Consider the following 19,565-nt stretch of genomic DNA (forward strand, 5'->3'; position numbering starts at 1 on the left):
CTCCCTAAAAATAAATAAATAAAATCTTAAAAAAAAAGAACATAAGCACCCCTATGTTCATTGCAGTATTATTTACAATTACAACAATACTCAAGCAGCCCAAGTGTCCATCAGTAAATGAGTAGATAAAACAACTGTGGGACATTTACACAATGTACTACTGAGCCATAGAAAATTGTACCCTTTGCAACAGCATGGATGGACCAAAACATTATGCTAAGTGCAATAAGCCAGTCAGAGAAAAACAAATACCATATGATTTCATTCATATGTGGAATCTAATGAACACACTTAACTAACAAGGAAAATAGAGACAGACTCATGGATGGAGAGCAGGATGACAGCTGAGTAGTGGGGAAAGTGGGGGGTGGAGGGATGGAGAAAAAAGGACTCATGGACAGGGACCGCAGTGTGATTACAGGGTGGGGCAGGGCGGGGTGGCGGAGGGTATGAGGGTAACGGAAAAAATACAATTAAGAAAAGAGAGATGGTATGCTTGTATATTGTGAGGGCAAATTTAAGGGCTTTGTGACTAACTTTCATTATGTTTGATTTTTTTACCTTATATGTTACTTTAGAATCTAACTACTGAGCAAAATGCAATTTCCAATGCAATATCTGCCTTACCAGGGTTGTCCTTGGAATCAAATAAGATAATATGTCAAAGTGCTTTAAAAAAATTTGGTGTTATAAAATGTAAAATGCTTCTGTCTGCTGGACAAGAGTTGGCCAGGAATCCATTTAGTTGATTTTACTCTGAGTTTTCACACCAAAAGTGAATTGTTGCTGCGGACAGGACCACAATCAGAACATTAATAATGAGGACGGGAGCTAAGAAGATAACTGGCCACTTACCACAGGCAGGAAAAGTGTTTAGTGCTTTAAGTGGATTATCTCTATCAGATGGCGCGTACTTCCTCTTAGATTTCTATCCTCCAGTCTCTCCTAGGGCTATGTCAGTTTTAAATATTACATACCCTTTCTGGGAAGCCTTCACATTATTTGTGTGTGTTTATCTCTGTGTGTGTGTGTATACTCAAGTAATTTTTTTCTTTGTATACAGCTGAATTTAATAACTAAGAGGTGCTAGGTGAGAATGTACTTATTTCCTATCCAACCCATTTCCAGTGGGGAGGAATTTTCATTAGAGGACATGTGAGCCTTTCTCTCCTACTCCTTCCTCCCCTGAGGAAGGGAGATGATTTATCTGACTGGCAAATATCTGCCCTCTGGAAGAGGGCACCGGGAAGGCATTTGCAGGTCAGCCACGCCTGCATGTTTTGGACATGCCTACTTGCAGAGAGGAGTCATTTTGGTTTTCAGTCTCTGTCAAGCCATGGCCTTGGTAGAATATGCTATGTACTTCTTCTGGTTGAGGTCTGCAATTGTTTTTTGCTGCCTGTGACTGGGTAGGTAAGTCTGACTAGTTCAGAAACGATTAGCAAGTCCACTTGTGGTTTTTTTTTTTTAAGATTTTATTTATTTATTTTGAGAGAGAGAGAGAGAGAGAGACAAACATCAATGTGCAGTTGCTGGGGGTTATGGCCTGCAACCCAGGAATATACCCTGGCTGGGAATTGAACCTGGGACACTTTGTTTCCCAGCCCGCGCTCAATCCACTGAGCTACGCCAGCCAGGGCACAAGTCCACTTGTTTTCACATCATTCATTTTAGCTTTCATTAGAAATAGAGCTGAAATTTTGTATCTCTGACTCCTGTGTCTGCTTCTCAATTGGTTCTAAATTTAGAGGGAAATGAAAAGGGTTATGGGGTAGGGTGGGAGGAGATATAAGAAGACTAAATGGTAATGGCAAAAATACAATAAAGATGAATTTTTTAAAAAAGAAAAGAAAAAGGCTATGAATTAACTACTTACAACCCTAACAAGAGGTAAGGTAAGGGAGTGTGAAGAGCACAAGAGTGGAAATGAGATTGCTTAATTTCACATTCTAGCTCCATCCTTTACCAGCTATATTACTTGTGCAAGTTACTTACACTGTTTTAGTTACCTTATCTGTAAAATGGGAACAATAACAGTACCTACCCTTGTAGAGCTGGTGAGAGGATTAAATGAGTTATACATATAAAGTGTTTATTTTTTTAATATACAAAGTGTTCAGAGTATTCTTGTGTGTATAACCAACATTCAACAATTGTTAGCTTTCCTTATTATATTAATACAAGCCTCTCAAAAGTATACAATCTAAATGTTCGCAGATAGCTTGCAATCAGTTTCTAACTTCCCTTCTTAAAATTGTTGATTCACTGACTGTCAGCACGGGGGCCTTCTCCTGTGCCCCAAACACAGTAAGTTGGCCTTGCTTCTCCCCTTTTCTCCGCCTGCTACACTCTGCAGGAATGGGTCTCACATTGACATTCTTCGGGGACACTTTTAAACTCCTTTTGTGAGGTTTCTAGGCCAGCCCCTGTGATCCCTGGTGTTTGAGAGTCCCGTAGCACTTCGCGTGTCCTGTCCACCTGAGCAACGACACGTGTGCTGCCGTGTGCGGTGGCACGCCGAGTGGGGCAGGATTTTGAAAACTAGAATCACGGAATCACTTGAATGGCTCTTGTTAGGGTACAAACATGTTGCAGTAATATTTGGGGAAGAGTGTTCAACATTTAGTTAAGGAAATTTCATATAGAAAAGTTGAAAGAATTTTGCAAAAATAAAAACACCACAGCCCACTTGTATACTCACCATTCTACTTCCTTCATCACATAATTGGTCCAACTATCCATCCTTGGGCCTATCCATCCGTTTATCTTACTTTTCTCATGCATTTCATAGTTGGGTGTTGCAGTAATTTTTTGAAATGCTGACCTTTAACTCTTTCTGTGGAATTTCCTGCAGCTCCTTTATGTCCTCCCGGAGAAGTGGAAGCAGTGTTGTGTAGTGAGCAGGAGCTGGAAGCTGACTGCCTGGCTCGAAATCCAGCCCTGTGTCTGACCAGCTCGTGGCCTGCGTAAACTTACTTTGTGTCCTTGTCTGTAACAAGAGAATAATAACAGCACCTACCTCACGAAGCCGTGGAAACACATGTAAAATGCTTACAACAGTGCTTAGCCAGCACACACTTGTACTAATTTGCTAGGCAATGAACACATATTAACTCATTTAATTCTCACCCAAACCCCACAAAGTCCCATTATTACAAAACATAATGCCATTAGCTATTGTATTACTATCTGTTGTAGCAGAAATTCATAGAGAAAAAGTCTCTGCTTAGCTTATGAGTTTTCCTGGAGTAGCTCAGTTGGTTGGGCATCATCCTGCAAACCGAAAAATCGATGGTTTTATTCCTGGTCAGGGCACATGCCAGGAGTATGAGTTTGGTCCCGGCTGGGACATGTGCAGAAGGCAACCAATTGATGTTTCTCTCTAACATCGCTGATTTTCTCCCTTTCTTTCTCCCTCCCTTCCCCTTTCTCGAGAATCAATTAAAAAAAGAAAGAAAGAAAAAAATTGAAACAGGTATTAATGAAGTTCATGTCAAAAAGGGTATTTGGGGAAGGAAGGCTTTTTATAAGAAACTCTGGGCTCTTTGCCTATTAAAAGCCTAAGTGTTTGAAAAAAAGTTTGTCATGAACAGTTGATTTTGGAACAAACGGAGAGTCTCACCTGCCTGGATTATGTAAACTTCCTTAGCCTTGGGCAGGAGAGAGGAAGAGACCCTGGAGGAGAAGATGAGGGTATCTGGGGCCTGCCCCAAGCCCGGCTGATTCCCAGGGTTGGTAATAAGTGCTCCTCTGCATAGATTTGGAGATTTGAAAGCAGAGGAGAACTGTGCTTCCTGTGAAAATGTTTTTGGCTGTTCCGTGCAATCTTTCTTTTTGTATATATATTTTTTACTTTATTAGTTTACAGAGAGAGAGATTTATTGTTGCACTTCTTTTGCATTCATTAGGTGATTCTGTGTGCGCCTTGACTGGGGATCAAACCTACACCCTCGGTGTACTGGGGCGACACTCAGCTGAGCTGCCCGACCGTGGTCTCTTTTCCCCCCCTTTAATCCCACCCCTCTCTCTTCCATTCAAACCAGGACTTACCATTCACTGCCTCAAGAAAGATCGTAAGAAGCAAAATAAATTAAAATTTCGGCTTTTGGGCATCAAACCAAAGACATGGCAAAACAATTTTTAAAAAATATGCTTGGATGATGAGTACGGTTGTTTCTGGTTCCAGAAAAGAAATAAATTTTCTGGACTGAAAGAGACGGACAGTCCCAGGCAAATGGAGACAGTCGGTCACCCTAGTTCGTGGTCTTCTGTTCCTAAATATACTTGGCATTTACAAAATAAATTATTATTAATGTATATTGAAGACTCTAACTCAGTGTTCTAGTAAGAAAGACAAGGCTGGGTGACCTTTCAGTGTTTTTACTATATCCGACATAAGTGGACAGCTAGAACTCCCCACATTTCTAGGAGGGATGCTTTATTTGTGCATTTCTGACTTGAATGAACTGCAACTTTCAATTACTTCTATTTGTGCTTTTTAATTTAAAATTATTGTTCTAAGCATTTATGTGAATAAGCTATATAAAAATAATTCATACATATTATCTTCTAATTGTTTTTGTATAACCATTGTAACCACAGAGCCAGCTCAGAATGGTCCTATCCTGTTTGATGAAGAGCTGAATTGTTTTTCAGGGACAGCAGACCAGGTCCATAGTCATGCAGCTGAAGCACAGGCAGAGGAAAGAGGTTTGGCCTTTAGTTGCCCAGCAACCAAAGTCATCCCTGTCCCAGCCTTACAGTGGAACCAAAGGACCATGCCTCCAGGACAAAACCCGAATGAACACTTTCAGGAAGCCCCAGGTTCTGTTGTCCAGGAAGTTCCAGGGTTGATGCACTTTTCCCATATATGGACAAGTTCCAAGATCCTCCAGCTAGAACTTGGTCGCCAGCACTTCCACATATGTCTCTTTCCAGTCCCTTAAAAACTCTTAACCTGTGGATCCATAGCCAGGTTGCAGAGGGAGGCAACCAGTCAACATTGCTCTCTTACCTCAGTGTCTTTCTGTCTGTCTGTCTCTCTCTTCCTCTTTCTCTAAAATCAATAAACATATCCTTGGGTATATATTAAAAAAAACCCTTAACCTAGTCTAGTGAGTAGGGTGGATTTGGGGCACCATTAGGTTTCCCATCTTCTTGATTGGGTTCTTGATCAATAAACTTTTCCTTACTCCAAACTCTGATACTTTGAGTTTTGGCCTTTTGAACCCTTGGTCACATGAATTCAGGTTTTGGTATACTGTGTTTATTTACCACAGAAAATTAAAAATAACTACTTAAGTATAAGCAGTAAGGAGTTGTAGTGGAGAGTACAGGCTCAGAATCTAGACTATTTGTGTTTGAATCCTAGCCTTGCCCTTTACTAGCTGTGTGATATTAGACAGGTTTTGTTTTCTTTTTCATCTGCAAAATGGGAGTCAAAATAGTACCCACCTAGGAAGGTGATGTGAGGATGAAATTAATTCATACATGTGAAGTCCTTATAATAGTTCCTGGCACATAGTAGGCTCCAGAATTGTTAGGTGATTTGCAAATTCTTTACACACACACACACACACACACACACACACATTAGAGAGTGAGAAAGGGAAAGAGGAAGAGAGAATCATTGATGAGAGAGAAACATCAATTGTTTTCCTCCTAAACATGCCCCAACCAGGGATCAAACCTACAACCTAGGTATGTGCCCTGACAGGGCACTTGAACCCACGACCTTTTGGTGTATGGGACGATGCTCTAACCAACTGAGCCACACTGGCCAGGGTGATTTGCAAGTTTTTTTGCCCTACTAACTTAAGAGTTTATCCATAGTTCATTATTTTCATAATTAAGACTTCATTAAGAATTAGGAAGTCAGATGAACATGTTTTCTCAGATAACATTGTTTTTCCCCCTTTAATAGGATTGTGCTGTGGGCAGAATTGTGTCTCTCCAAAATTTATATGTTAAAGTCCTACCTCCCAACACGACTAAGGTTGGAGACAGGGCCTTCAGGAGATAAAGTTAAATGAGTTTGTAGGGCGGGGCACTAATCTAATAGGACTGGTGATCATATAAGAAGAGATTGACAGTGATTCAACAGAGATTCACAACCCTTACCCTGTGCACAGAAGAAGGTCATTTGAGGACACAGAAGGTGGCCATCTATACGCTAGGAAGAAACTTCTTGCCAGGAACTTCCCCTGCTGGGTCTTGATTTGGAACTTTTGGCCTCTGAGGAAATAGATTTCTGTTTTTTAGGCTATCCAGCCTGTGGTATTTTGTTAAAGCAACATGAACAGACAAAGACAGATTGTTAATTATTGAGTACCAAAGACTGAGAAAAACTCTAAAGAGTTGTTTATTTGCCAAAGAATGGTGCAGCTGCCCAGGTTTTCTTACCCATTCTGCCCTGCACACAGGCACCTGATGACTGAGCAGAACGATGAAGTAGAAAAAGTCTGTCTTCTTTCTTTCACATATATATTTTTCTACCTGCCCTTGCTATTAATTTTAACTTGATTGGAGTATCTTGTCTGCATCCTCAGCATTCTCTAAAATAGCCCTGACCTTGTAGGACACCAGAGGCAATGCTGTCCCCTTTTATTTTATCTGTCACCCACACTTACAAGGTGTGTATTAGATTAAAACCAGGCCTCTCAGATAAACCTTGAATTCCAGCTCCACCACTCACTACAATGTGCCTTTGAGCATGTTGTTTAAATGTTCTCTGCTATCCACCACTTTATTTTCTAATCTATTTGGTCAAATAAAATACATACCTAATATGGCTGCTGAGAGGATTAAATGAGATAATATTTGTAAACTCCTTCCAAATTTTAAGTACCTTGGGGACAAGAACCATATCTTTTTAGCTCTGCTTTGTTTTTGTTTTTTTTTTTAATGAATGAAACTGGATTAGCCTGGTGTCTGGCACATAGTAAGTGCTCAAGAAAAGAACACAGCATGTATCACCTTTTCTAGTGGTCTTCAGTTGCTTTTGCCTGCCCAGCATCTATTTGCTCATTTTCTAGTAGCAAAGCCTCAGGTTTCCTTTGTGAAACTTCCCCTCCTTCATTCTCAGTTCTCATGGTTCTGGTGGGGCTGACCCCATATCTGAGTCCCACAAATTGGTATGTGGCCCAGGCTTGGCCCAATTTAGGCCAATGAGAGACAGGCCAGGTCTTTTTCTGGACCTAATGTGAGAGACACTCTCTTTCCATCTAGGTTGCCAAGTTGGTAAAAGGTAAGCTTGAAGCTACTGGTGGCCTTCTTGTTATGTGTGGGAAGAATCGACCCAGAAATAATGCCAAGAGGAAGAAAAGCGGACCTAAGGGTTGGAGGGAAACTGATTCCTGAGGATGTCTGTTAGCATGTGGGTACAGCCAAAAGTAAGGCAAATGCAGTCTCCGTCTTCGAAGACCTCATAGATAGGATAGGGAAAGGACAATGTGACTGGGACGGTCAGGCTGTCATGGAAACACCAAGGCAGTATACCTGACCAGGATTTGGGTGAGCAGTGGTAGGTCAGGGAAGACTTCTGGACGTGCAGGAAGAGACAGCTAAGTAGAAATCAAAATGATGAATATGAGTGCGCCAGGCGAATGGAGGTGGTGTAAGGGTTGGTGTGTTTGAGTGACAAGAAAGGAAAAGAATGTAGGAAGGAAAAATAATGGCTCAAAGGTACAACAGTATGGTGCTTTCAGGGAATTCAATATGAAAGCATGCAAAGTACTTTTCCCAACACAGTCTCAGTCCGTCATGTTAACTCTTGCACAATGAAAGCAATGCACCAATTAGAATGTGTTCAGGAGAGAGGGAAAGGGAGGGAGTAAGAGAGGGAGAGAAACATCAATGTGTGGTTGCCTCTCACGTGGCCCCCACTGGGGACCTGGTCTGCAACCCAGGCATGGGCCCTGACCAGGAATCGAACTGGAAACCCTTTGATTTACAGCCCATGCTCGACCCACTGAACTATACCAGCCAGGGCTAAACAATGAAGACATTTAATTGTCTACAGGTAGGCAGGCCTCCCAGGGCTGGTACTATGCATCTGTAATGTCATCCAGAATCTGGGCTCTTGCCATCTTTCTGTTTCACCATTATCAGCTTTTAGTCATTATGCATATTACTTTCAATAGAGAAAATAAAGGCTCCTCTCCCACCAAAGAGGTTCACATCCAAATACTCAGAACCTATGAATATATTACTTTACATAGATGAAGGGATTTTGTAGATGGGATTTAGTTGAGGATCTTGGGGTGGAGAGATCACCCTGATTTACCCAGATGGGCATAACGTAATCACAAGAGGCTCCTTACAGGAGGGAGACAGGAGAGTCAGAGTCAGAGATGGAAATGTGTTGACAACGGGTCAGAGAAACAGAGAGATATGAAGATATTATGCTGCTGGTTTTGACAATGGAGGAAGGGGCCATGAACCAACCAATGCAGGCAGCCTTTCAAAGCTGAAAAAGCTCTGACCTCTAGAACTGTAATATAACTATTTTTTAAGCCACAAAATTTATGGAATGTGGCAATAGAAAACTAATACATTACCCATGGTTGCAAGATGGCTGTCAGAGTTCCAGGTATTACTTTTATCTTAAATACAGGGAGAGGGGTAGGGGTTAAAAGGGTAGAATGTGCTACATCTACCCTTCTAGTCAGGAAAACAAACTTTCACAGGTGACCTACCAGCTATTCCCCCCCCCCCCCCACACATCATTGACCAGAACTTGGGCACGATGGCCTCTTCTAGCTGTAAGGGAGGGTAGGAAACAGCATCACCTTCCAGTCTCTTAGGTTTTGTGGCTGGATTCAACTCATTATTGATGAAAGCATAAGAGGGTTGTGCTGAGGCGTAGTACCTATGGGTACTTGACTGAAGATGCCTTTCATCTGGGAGAAAGGGTCGTGGGAAAGTCTCGGTCCTATGTGCTGTGTGTCATTTGCCCTCAACAGCCTGAGGCAGAGTGTTTATGTTTCTCAAAAACTGGCCTTCTCATAACTGGGGGTTCATGTTGGTTTTTTGGGGAAGTGAGACAGTTATCACTTTCTAAAAAGCATCTGAGAGGAGGCTTTGGTCAGGTAGTGCTGGTGTGTGCTTTGAAGGAGAGCCTAGGAGGCCTGTGTTCCCCTGTCAGGCATTGGTGGAGAGGGTCGAGTCTGCTCCAAAACCATGACCGAGCTGGAAGGTTACAGCCAGAACAGCAGCTCTAGAGAGTACAGAATAGGACGGGCTGGAGTGGAGAGGGAAGAGAGAGGCAAAGCCAGTATACTCTTAGGGATATAATACAGAGAAAAATCACCATTATTATTATTATTATTATTATTATTATTATTATTATTTTCCAGTGTTTATCTGTTTGTTAGTTCTCTGCTCAGTGAGAGGCAGCAGTGAGATTGGTTATCATAATCAGAAAGTTTGGGTAGATGTCTAGGCAAAGAATATGGCAATTGTAGCTTTTGGCAAAAGATCAGAGGCCTGTTATAGCATACCAGGAAGGACACACGGCACCGAGAACAACAGAGGGCCACTTTGGCAGGGAGAACAAAGCTAAACAAAAAACAAAGTTGCCTTCAAGTAGGGATCATGCTCATTAGCATGGGCTGGCACATGAGACTGTCCAGCTCCTTCTGGCTGTTGGGTAGAAGTTTGTTGGAGCGGACTATCCACAGACCTGAGTGGGGTGGGAAGTACCACCCTTGATCACCACCCCCCACCTCCTATAGATACACTCACATGTGTGCATAGATGTACATGTGCAAAGATGATCATTGCAGCAATGTTTGTAAGTAACAAAAATGCAGATACTGCCTTAGTGTCCATGTGAAGGGGCCTGATTAAGTAAATTACGCTATATCTATACAACGGAATGTTCCAAGGTCACCTATGTGGCTGGTGTAAGTAGGTTTTATATTATATTAAGGGAATCAAGCAAGATGCAGAGCAGTGAGTAGAATACACTCCCACATAGGGGCTGTTGTATCTGGGGATGGGAACTGAGGTTTTGGGGAAGGAAGACATATTTTTGCTTGTACTAATTTTTTTTACCAGGTATATTATGCCAGTTATTTATCACTGTATAACAAATCACCCCAAAACTTGGTGACTAAACAACTATTTTATTTATTTTTTTGTTGGATAGAAGATTTAATAAGCAAGGGAACTTATATAAGAGGCTTGTCTTGGCCAGTAGCAAGCTGAGTATAACTCCACACCCACCTGCCAGAATCTCGTAAGTTCATATAGAGGTCTTAATGAGGTTCAGTCATGTACACAGTTCAGAACGTCTCAACAACATCTTTCTTTCTCAAGGCTGCATCCTTGAAATGGCTCCACCTATGGGAAGGGTGGGCAGAATGTACCTACCTAGGATAGGAGAGGGGTAAGGAGCCTCTGGTTGCCTGGGTCCAGCATGAGTTAACTGGCAGTCTTATCCTCTTGATGACTACTTCCAACTCCCAGTCCCCAGAATCCAGTGTAGAATGTATCTGCATACCGTGCTTTGCAGGGATCTTTCTGTTAATTCGTATTTTTAGCTACTTGAAATGTTTTTTTTTCCTCTCATGTCCCTTTTCTTTTAATAGCACAGTCTTTCACTGGGAGAAGTTTCTTCTACTCCATGTGGTGTTTATGAAACGATGAATCGCATTTCTAGAGCCATGTACATTTGTTCAGGTGTAAGCGCACACGACATAGCAGAGCCGGTTTTCTCTTTGCAGAGTAAGACAAGCACGTACTCTATGTGGTCTTCTTTCTCTTCCTCAGACTTGCCAGGTGAACTTCTCGTGGGGTCTTTTCACTGATGACCCTTGTACTGGAACAGCCCACCTCCCAATATCTCCAAGGATAGCTCTTGCAAGTCCTGCTAATAATGTAAAAAATACACTGTGGCCAAAAAGAACAGCCTCCTTTTCCTTGCAGGTCGAAATCTTCCGAGGTTTGCTCCCCTCCTTCTGTGCGCTGCCTCTTCCTCCCACACCAAAGCTACGTGGTCATTGTTCCAACTCACACACGCCTGCCCTGCACCCTGTCCTTTGTCCCAGCTAAACAACTGTTTCATTTGGTTATAATTCTTTTTTTCCCACCCCTCCCCTCCCACTGAACCCTGTCTTTTTTTTAAGATTTTATTTATTTATTTTCAGAGAGGGAAGGGAGGGGGGGAGAGAAACATCAATGTGCGGTTGCTGGGGGTCATGGCCTGCAACCCAGGCATGTACCCTGATTTGGGATTGAACCTGAGACACTTTGGTTCGCAGCCCATGCTCAATCCACTGAGCTATGCCAGCCAGGGCTTATTTGGTTATAATTCTAAGGGCCAGCAATTAGGGCCGGGCTCAGCCAGGTAGCTCTCTTAGTCTTCTCTTAGCCATGTGGCTACAGTCATCTGGTGACTGGACAAGAGCTGAATGATTCAGGATGAACTCAGTGTCCAGCTGCTGATGCTGACTGTCACCTGAGCCATCTGTCTCCAGCATAGCTTCGGCTTCTGGATAGGATGCCTGTGTTTAAAGAGAACAGGAGCTGAAGCTGCAAGGCCTCCTGAGGCCTAGACTCTAGAGGAACACACACAATACTGGGGCCACATTTGTTACTGAAACAAAGTCATAAGGCCAGCTAAGATCGAGGACTGAGGAAATAGAATCCAACTTTTATTGGGAGGAGCTGCAAAATATTTGTGGTCATTTTAAATCTACCACATGCACACATTATGTACCGGGGTACTGAGCTGAAGGTCCCTGAAAATGGAGAAAACCCCCACAGCTATCACTTGGGCGATGAGGGAAGCAAAGGTGTGCCATTGGGAACTACTTTGCCTAGCTGAAGAACTTGGCCAGTGTTTTAATAATGTTAAACAGCTGTGCCTACACTCATACCAGGGAGATGGGCATAACTGTAATCCATGATGTCACGTAGCCAGAGGGGCTTCCTGTGCCTGTGAGAGAAGCTTGGAGGTGGCTTCTGTGTCACAGGGCCACTCTTGCCCAGATTAACAATGGCAGCTGAGAAAAGCAGAAGAAACCAGACTACTGGCAGGTGTAACCCAGGGTGGGAGGAGTTGGAAATGGGGTTACAGAGAAAGATCCATGCTGGGATTTAAACCCAGGCACAGCAGCCATCCCCGGGCTTTCTACCACATGGTTTAGGAGCAAAGGTGGGGGCTCTCTTGACCACATGGCTTAGAAAGCAGGAAAGCAAGATGTAGCAGCCATGCAGAGCTCTCTCTTGGCTAGACAGTTTGAAAGAATGCAGAAGGATTCCCCAGCCAACCATGAGAATGCAATTGCGGATTAAGAACGGGAACCTAGCTGAACTACGGATTTCTATTTTCTTTTCTTGAGATATGGTACCCCTGACTGGCCTGGTATGACAAGGGGAGACAGGACTGTGTGTGGTTTGTGGGTGCTTTAAAGGGATTTTGGGATTTACTGGTGACATTCTGGCATTAATTTGAACTTGTATAACTTTCAAATAAATAGTTCCTTTCCTTTTTACCAAACTCTGGCATTGAGAACCACAGTTCTTAATACAGCAGTGGGCATAAAGAACCTAGAATAACAAAAGACCCCTGGAGAGGGGTGTTTCTGTAACAGTTACTTTTTCCAATAAAAGGCTACTTCATTAAAACATAACTATTGTACTTCTGGTCAAGATGGCCACATAGGCATACACAGCTCATCTCTTTGCACAACCACATCAAAATTCCAACTAAAATATAACAGTCATCACAGAACTGCCAGAAATTGAGTTGAATGGAAATCTGACAACTATAGAATTAAAGAAACCACACCCATCTGGACTGCCAGAGGGATGCAGTCATGGAGTGGGTTGGTCCCTCGTCCATGTGTGGTGGATAAAAATGTGGGAAGGATATGTTGGGAGCAAGGAATCCCAGCCCTACACCAGGCACTCCAGCCACGGGTTCCAGTGCCAGGAAGAGAAGTCCCAACAACTTCTGGCTGAAAAAAAACAGTGAAGATTGAATTGGTGGAAGAAACTTATGGAGCCCCAAACTGTTCCTCTTAAAGAATCCACGTACAGTCTCACCTACTCAGACTCACTCCCTGAGCTCCAGAACCAGGGTAACAGCTTGAAAAACACCAGTGGCATACAGGGAGAAACTGAAGTGTCTGGTATCAAGGTGAGCAGAGGCCATTGTCCCTTTTCTAAACCCTTTCACCACAGGGCCAGCAAGCTGGTGCCACATCTGAGGCTTCATCAACCTGGGCAACACTGTTTGACCCACACTGGAGATTCCAGAGACTCTGCCCCACCCACCTTATGGGCCCACCCAAGCTGCTTTTCCATATGAATGGCTGGTCTTGGCTCATACTTCTCAACTTCCTAAATCCTATCAAATAAGCAACAACTGGCCTCAGTGAGCCCCAGGCCCAGCACCAGCAGAAGCCAACCTAGATTTACAGCTAGGCTTTACCTGAGAATCTCCAAGCTCAGCACAAGCAGCAGCCATCTCAGATTGCTTTGTAGCTCAGGCAGGGTGGCCCCAGGGAAAACAGGTGGGGGCTGACCTTGCTCTGTACCACCCAGGAAACCCTAGGGCCAGTGCAACCAGTGGACAGGTATACATCATGTCAGAGCACCATGCCCGTGCCCCTGATCCTGTACAGAGGGCATAGGTTGGTAGTAAGTGGTTACAGCTAAATGTTTTGGCTGACTGGACTGGGTAAATCTCTCCCATTGATCTGCCAACAGCAACCAAAGCTCAACTACAAGAGGAGGGTATATTCAGCCTACAAAAATGATGCACCTCAAGTGCCCAGCTTGTGTCCTAGAGGAGGCTGTGCCTGTGGACCCTACAGGACACCTACTACATTAGGCTACACTACCCAAATGGGGAGTCATAGCAGCTCTACCTGATACATAGAAGCAAACACAGGGAGGATGCCAAAATGAGGAGACAAAGAAACATGGTCCAAATGAAAGAACAGATTAAAACTCCAGAAAAAGAGCTAAACAATCAGATGCAGAGTTCAAAACACTGGTTATAAGGATGCTCAAGGAACTTAGTGAGGACCTCAACAACACAAAAATGACATAGTCAGAAATGAAGGATATTGTGATTGCTGGGGAAGAAGGTAAAGGGACTAAATGGTAATGGAAAAAAATATAATAAAGATTAAAAATAGCCCTTGCTGGTATGGCTCAGTGGATCAAGTGTTGGCATGCAAACCTAAAGGTTGCCAGTTTGATTCCCAGTCAGGGCACATGGCCAGGTTGTGGGTTTGGTCCCCATTTGGGGGTGTGCAAGAGTCAGCCATCACACATCAATGTTTCTCTCCTTATCTTTCTCCCTCCTTCCCCCTCTCTCTAAAGATAATTAAATAAAACCTTTTTAACAAGATTAAAAATAAAAGAAGTGAAGGATATACTAATTGAAATAAAGAAAAATTTACAGGGAAACAACAGTATAGTGGGTGAAGCCGACAATCAAATCAATGATGTGGAACTCGAGGAAGCAAAAAAACCAATCAGAACAAGAAGAAAAGAGAATTGAAAAAAAATGAGGATAGTATAAGCAGCCCCTTTTGCATTATAGGGGTGCCAGGAGAAGAAGAAAACAGCAAGAAATGGGAAATCTATTTGAAAAAAAATAATGAAAGGAAACTTTCCTAACTTGGTGAAAAAAAAACAAACAAACATGCAGGTCCAGGAAGAACAGAGACTCCCAACAAGATGGATGCAAAGAGGCCAACTCCAAGGCACATCATAATTAAAATGTCAAAAATTAAAGATAAAAAGAGTCTTAAAAGCAGCAAGAGAAAAGAAGTTAGTTACCTGCAAGAGAGTTCCCGTAAAACAGTCAGCTGATTTCTCTAAAGAAACCTTGCAGATTAGAAGGCATTGGCAATAAGTATCCCAAGTCATGTTAATCAGGAACCCACACCCAAGATTACGCTACCCAGCAAAGCTATCATTTAGAACTTGACAAATCTAGAAATTTCATTTTAGACAAGAAAAAACTAAAGGGGTTCATCATCACCAATCCATTATGACATGAAATGTTAAAGGGACTTATTTAAGAAAAAGAAGATTGCTGTGAACCAAAGTGTCACAGGTTCGATTCCCAGTCAGGGTGCATGTCTGGGTTGCAGGCCATGACCCCCAGCAACCACACATTGATGTTTCTCTCTCTATCTCTCTTTTTCTCCCTCCCTTCCCTCTCTAAAAATAAATAAATAAAAATCTTTTAAAAAAAGAAAAAGAAGATCAAAACTATGAACAATAGAATGGTGAACAAAAGTACTAAAGCTATTTGTAATACATTTATAGGATTTTAAGAATTAGTGGAATTTAGGAGATTATCTAGTATAAAACCCTCCAGTTTTTTCTCCAAAGATTTCACTTATTTATTTAAGTATATTGTATTGATTATGCTATTATGGTTGTTCCTTTTTTTTCTCTCTTTATGCTCCTCCACCAAGTACCCCCCTTCCCTCCAGCATCCTCGCCCTTAGTTCATGTCCATGGGTTGTACATACAAGTTCTTTGGATTCTCCATTTTCTATACTATTCTTAACCTCCCCCTGTCTATTTTGTACCTATCATTTATGCTTCTTATTCCCTGTACCTTTTTCCCCATTCTCCCCTTCACCCTCCTGCTGATAACCCTCCATGTGATCTCCACTTGTGAGATTCTGTTCCTGTTCTAGTTGTTTGCTTAGTTTGTTTTTGTTTTTGTTAGGTTCAGTTGTTGATAGCTGTGAGTTTCTTGTCATTTTACTATTCATAGTTGTGATCTTCTTATACTTCTTAGTTAAGTCCCTTTAACATTTCATATAATAAGGGCTTGGTGATGATGAACTCTTTTAACTTGACCTAACCTGGGAAGCACTTTATCTGCCCTTCCATTCTAAATGATAGCTTTGCTGAATAGAGTCATCTTGAATGAAGATCCTTACTTTCCATGACTTTGAACCCTTCTTTCCAGCCTGTTCTTGCCTGCAACCTTTCTTTTGAGAGATCAGCTGAGCATCTTATGGGAACTTTTTTGTAGGTAACTCTCTTCTTTTCTCTTGTTGCTTTGAAGATTCTCTCCTATTTTTAGAGGGAGGGAAACATTGATGTGAGAGAGAAACATCAACTGGTTGCCTCTCATACCCACCCCAAAGGGGGACCAAACCCACAACATATGCGCCTTGGCTGGGAATCGAACCAGCAATCTTTTGCTTTACAGAATGATGCCCAACCAACTCAGCTACACTGGCTAGAGCAATATACTTCAGTTTTATAAGGAAACTGAAGTCAGAAAGGTAAACTATCTTAGATAAAGTAATAACACAGTCAGTTCCTAGTAGTGGCATAAGAATTAGAATTAGATCTCTGACGTTCAATCTTGTCCTCTTAAATCCACACTAGTGGCTTAAATTCACAGCAACCTTTTGCAAACAAACCTTATTCATGATCCTGGATCAAGAGAACTTGACAACCTTTTAGCCCTACTGCTCTTGTAATTAAGAACTTTAAAGGTTACATCTCGACCAAGTAAAGAAAAAGATTAAAGAAAGAATTCAATCAATCTGAGAAAAGTAAAATTCGAATTTTAATTATCTAGTTCATCTAGTCTCAGTGGTCCATTTTTTTTTAAAAAGAAAGCTAGCCTTAATGTATTTGTGGAATAAGTAATTTACCAAGTCATAAATAACTTAGTCAAAATTGCTTTATAAAATGTTCAGCTGGTGACTGTGCAGGGCAAGACTGTATGGGGGATGAGATCACCAAGGCTCAGGACGCCTTGCCTGGTGGTGACATGATCTTCAGGAAGATCCTTTGGAAAGAAACCACAACCAAAATCATTTTTGAGGATGACCATTGTCTTGCTTTCCATGACATTTCCCCTCAAGCACCAACACATTTTCTGGTGAAACATATATCCCATACTTCTGCAGCAGAAGCTGTTAATGACAGTCTTCTTGAACATTTAATGGTTGTTGGCAAGAACTGTGCTGCTGTCCTGGGCCTGAAGCAGGTTGTCACGTGGTGGCGAATGAAGGTGCCGGTAGGGGGCAGGCACGTTCACCTTCATGTTTTGGGCGTCAGCAGATGAATTGACCTCTGGTTAAGTACGTTTTAGGGATAATTTTCCCTTCTCTAGGCAATGATATACTAAACAGTACACTTATTTTTGCCTTTGTATGGATAAGTTGAGGAATAATTTGAAAAACCTATACATAATAAAAGACATTGTTTCATGCTTGGAAAAAAAATGTTCATATAGGTCTAGAAGATTTTTCTTTTGGGAATATTTTTAAAACCCAATGAACTGTCAAGGATATTCAAAGTATCCTTGCTGGTCCCATTGGCAATTCAGTCTTATGCATTTTTAAATTAATTCAGCAAATGTTTATTGTAAACCCACTGGTTCAAATACTGTGCTGAAAATTGTAAAGGATATAGAAAAAAACAAGGTATTTAATCTCCCCTCCAGCTTAATATCTAGTTGCAGGCAAATATGAGTATAACTAACTACAACATGAGGAGGAATGAGCTAGACGCTGTAAGGGAGGTATTAGCAAAGTGGAATGAGATATAGGAGAATGATTATAGTAATTCTGACTGGGTGGAGTGGGAAAGTCTACATTATTATTTGTGGCAGAAAGGAAAAAGAACCAAAAGAGATTTTTTTTCTAAATTGAGAGTGATTAGGAGAATTTCTACAGAGAAAGTTAAAGTTGGGGTATTAAAAAGGCTTAAATGCTTAGGATGCGTGTCTGAGCTATTGGGAACCCTCACAACAGATTGTCTTTTTCCCATCGAAGGGGATCTTTTCAGTACGTACAGTTCTGAATTGGAGAATCCTTTTAATTACTACCATGCATAGATCTGGATTAGATGGAGCCTACCAAACAATGAAAATCAAAGTTCTGGTATGCTAAGTGAGCAAAAGCATGAACATAGTCCTACTAACAGGATTCTCCTATAGCAGGCTTCTTTTTTGGATTGCTAACACAGAACCATAGATTATGAACTCTGATGAAACAGAGAGAAAGATGCAGAAAAATAATTTCTTAATGTATTAAAGATTTATCTTATGCTCATTTATTGATATTTTCTTTGTGTTAAAAATCCTCTACATAAAAGGGTAAACAGGCAGAAATCCCTTAAAAAACAACAACAGTCCTGGCTGGTGCCACTCAGTGTATTGAGGGCTGGCCTGTGAACTGAAAGGTCGCTGGTTCCATTCCCAGTCAGGGTACAGGGCTGGGTTATGGGTCAGGTCCCCAGATGGGGGCATGTGAGAAGCAACCAATCAATATATTTCTCACACATTGATGTTTCTTTCCCTCTATGTCTCCTTTCCTTCTCCTCTAAAAATAAATAAAATAAAATATTTTAAAAATGCTGAAGTTTGCCTAAATTGCAAAGACAATAAATGATAAAACATCTAAACTGTTTATTAAAACATAAGCATATACCCTGACAGGTGTGGCTTAGTTGGTTGGGCAGCATCCCACAAGGCAAAAGGTAACTGGTTTGATTCCCAGCCAGGGCACATGCCTGGGTTGTGGGTTTGGTGTCTGGTCAGGGAGTGTGCTAGAGACAACCAGTCAATGTTTCTCTCTCACATTGATGTTTCTTTCTTTTTCTTTCTCCTTCCCTTTCCCAAAAGGAGGGAAATTTGGATATATTTCTAATTTGGTTATATAAATTAGATTTATATATATTATATACATATAAAAGAAACATAAGCCTATAAACCAATCCTTTCAGAGTCTTGAAGCCCTGAGAGCAGGTTGAATTGATGTGATGATAGAGTTTTAACCAGCTATTGTTGCTCTTTTTTGGCTTAAATAAGACTCATTTTATGAGTGCCTATGTTATTTTTCAGCATCTGGTCACCTTATGATATGCAGGTGTTAATGGAGCACAGGAAGCGTATCATTGAATAAATATGAACACTGTATTTTTCTTGAGGGACAACACATATTCTTGGAACTTTTATTGAGTTACATTTTACTAGCCCTAAAATATTTAGAGTTATGTACTTAAAAGATACAGAGCATAGGTATTACATCCACGAAAGTATTTTAGTCAGTGAATGTTCAATGTAGCAGGTAGAGATGAACTTAGCACGTCTTGTAGACTGAACTAGGAACAGACTCTTCAGCCATAAAATGCACTTAACAGTCTATTTAATAGTGGTGAGGTCCTTGAAAATGCAATATCCATGCTAATCTCGCCTTTTTCTAAATCACAGATGAAAAATAGGTCAGTGAGGTAGCGCCTTCTCTTTCTATTGAAAGTGTGACATTTAATTTATTTAAACAACTATGAAAACTTTATTAATTCAATACAAGATAGGCATGCTGAGAAAGTAGAGAACTTTATTAAGAACACGAGGCTTTTCCAAATTTGTCGTGGATGTCATAGATCTCAGGACTCAAGAAAATCTCTACTTGGGTGGGGATTGCCATTAAATTAGTCACACCAAAGAAGGACCAGAGGAGAAAAAAGCAACTCAGAATGTAATTAAATCTCATACTGTGAAATGGTTTACAGGACCTGAGTATTTTACAAAAGGCAAGAGGCAAAAATTAGAA

The 19,565-nt window shown here is 41.5% G+C and overlaps 1 protein-coding gene across 1 annotated transcript; it reads left to right on the top strand.

Moving 5' to 3' along the window:
* The first annotated feature begins 16,726 nt into the window (after positions 1–16,726).
* On the top strand, positions 16,727–17,071 carry LOC118500941 (histidine triad nucleotide-binding protein 1-like). The gene has a single exon (XM_036027489.1). The coding sequence runs from the start codon at positions 16,727–16,729 to the stop codon at positions 17,069–17,071; it is 345 nt and encodes a 114-aa protein (XP_035883382.1).
* The last annotated feature ends 2,494 nt before the right edge of the window (positions 17,072–19,565 follow it).

The sequence above is a fragment of the Phyllostomus discolor genome, chromosome 5 (assembly GCF_004126475.2).
Source record: "Phyllostomus discolor isolate MPI-MPIP mPhyDis1 chromosome 5, mPhyDis1.pri.v3, whole genome shotgun sequence".
In the NCBI taxonomy this organism is placed as follows: Eukaryota; Metazoa; Chordata; class Mammalia; order Chiroptera; family Phyllostomidae; genus Phyllostomus; species Phyllostomus discolor.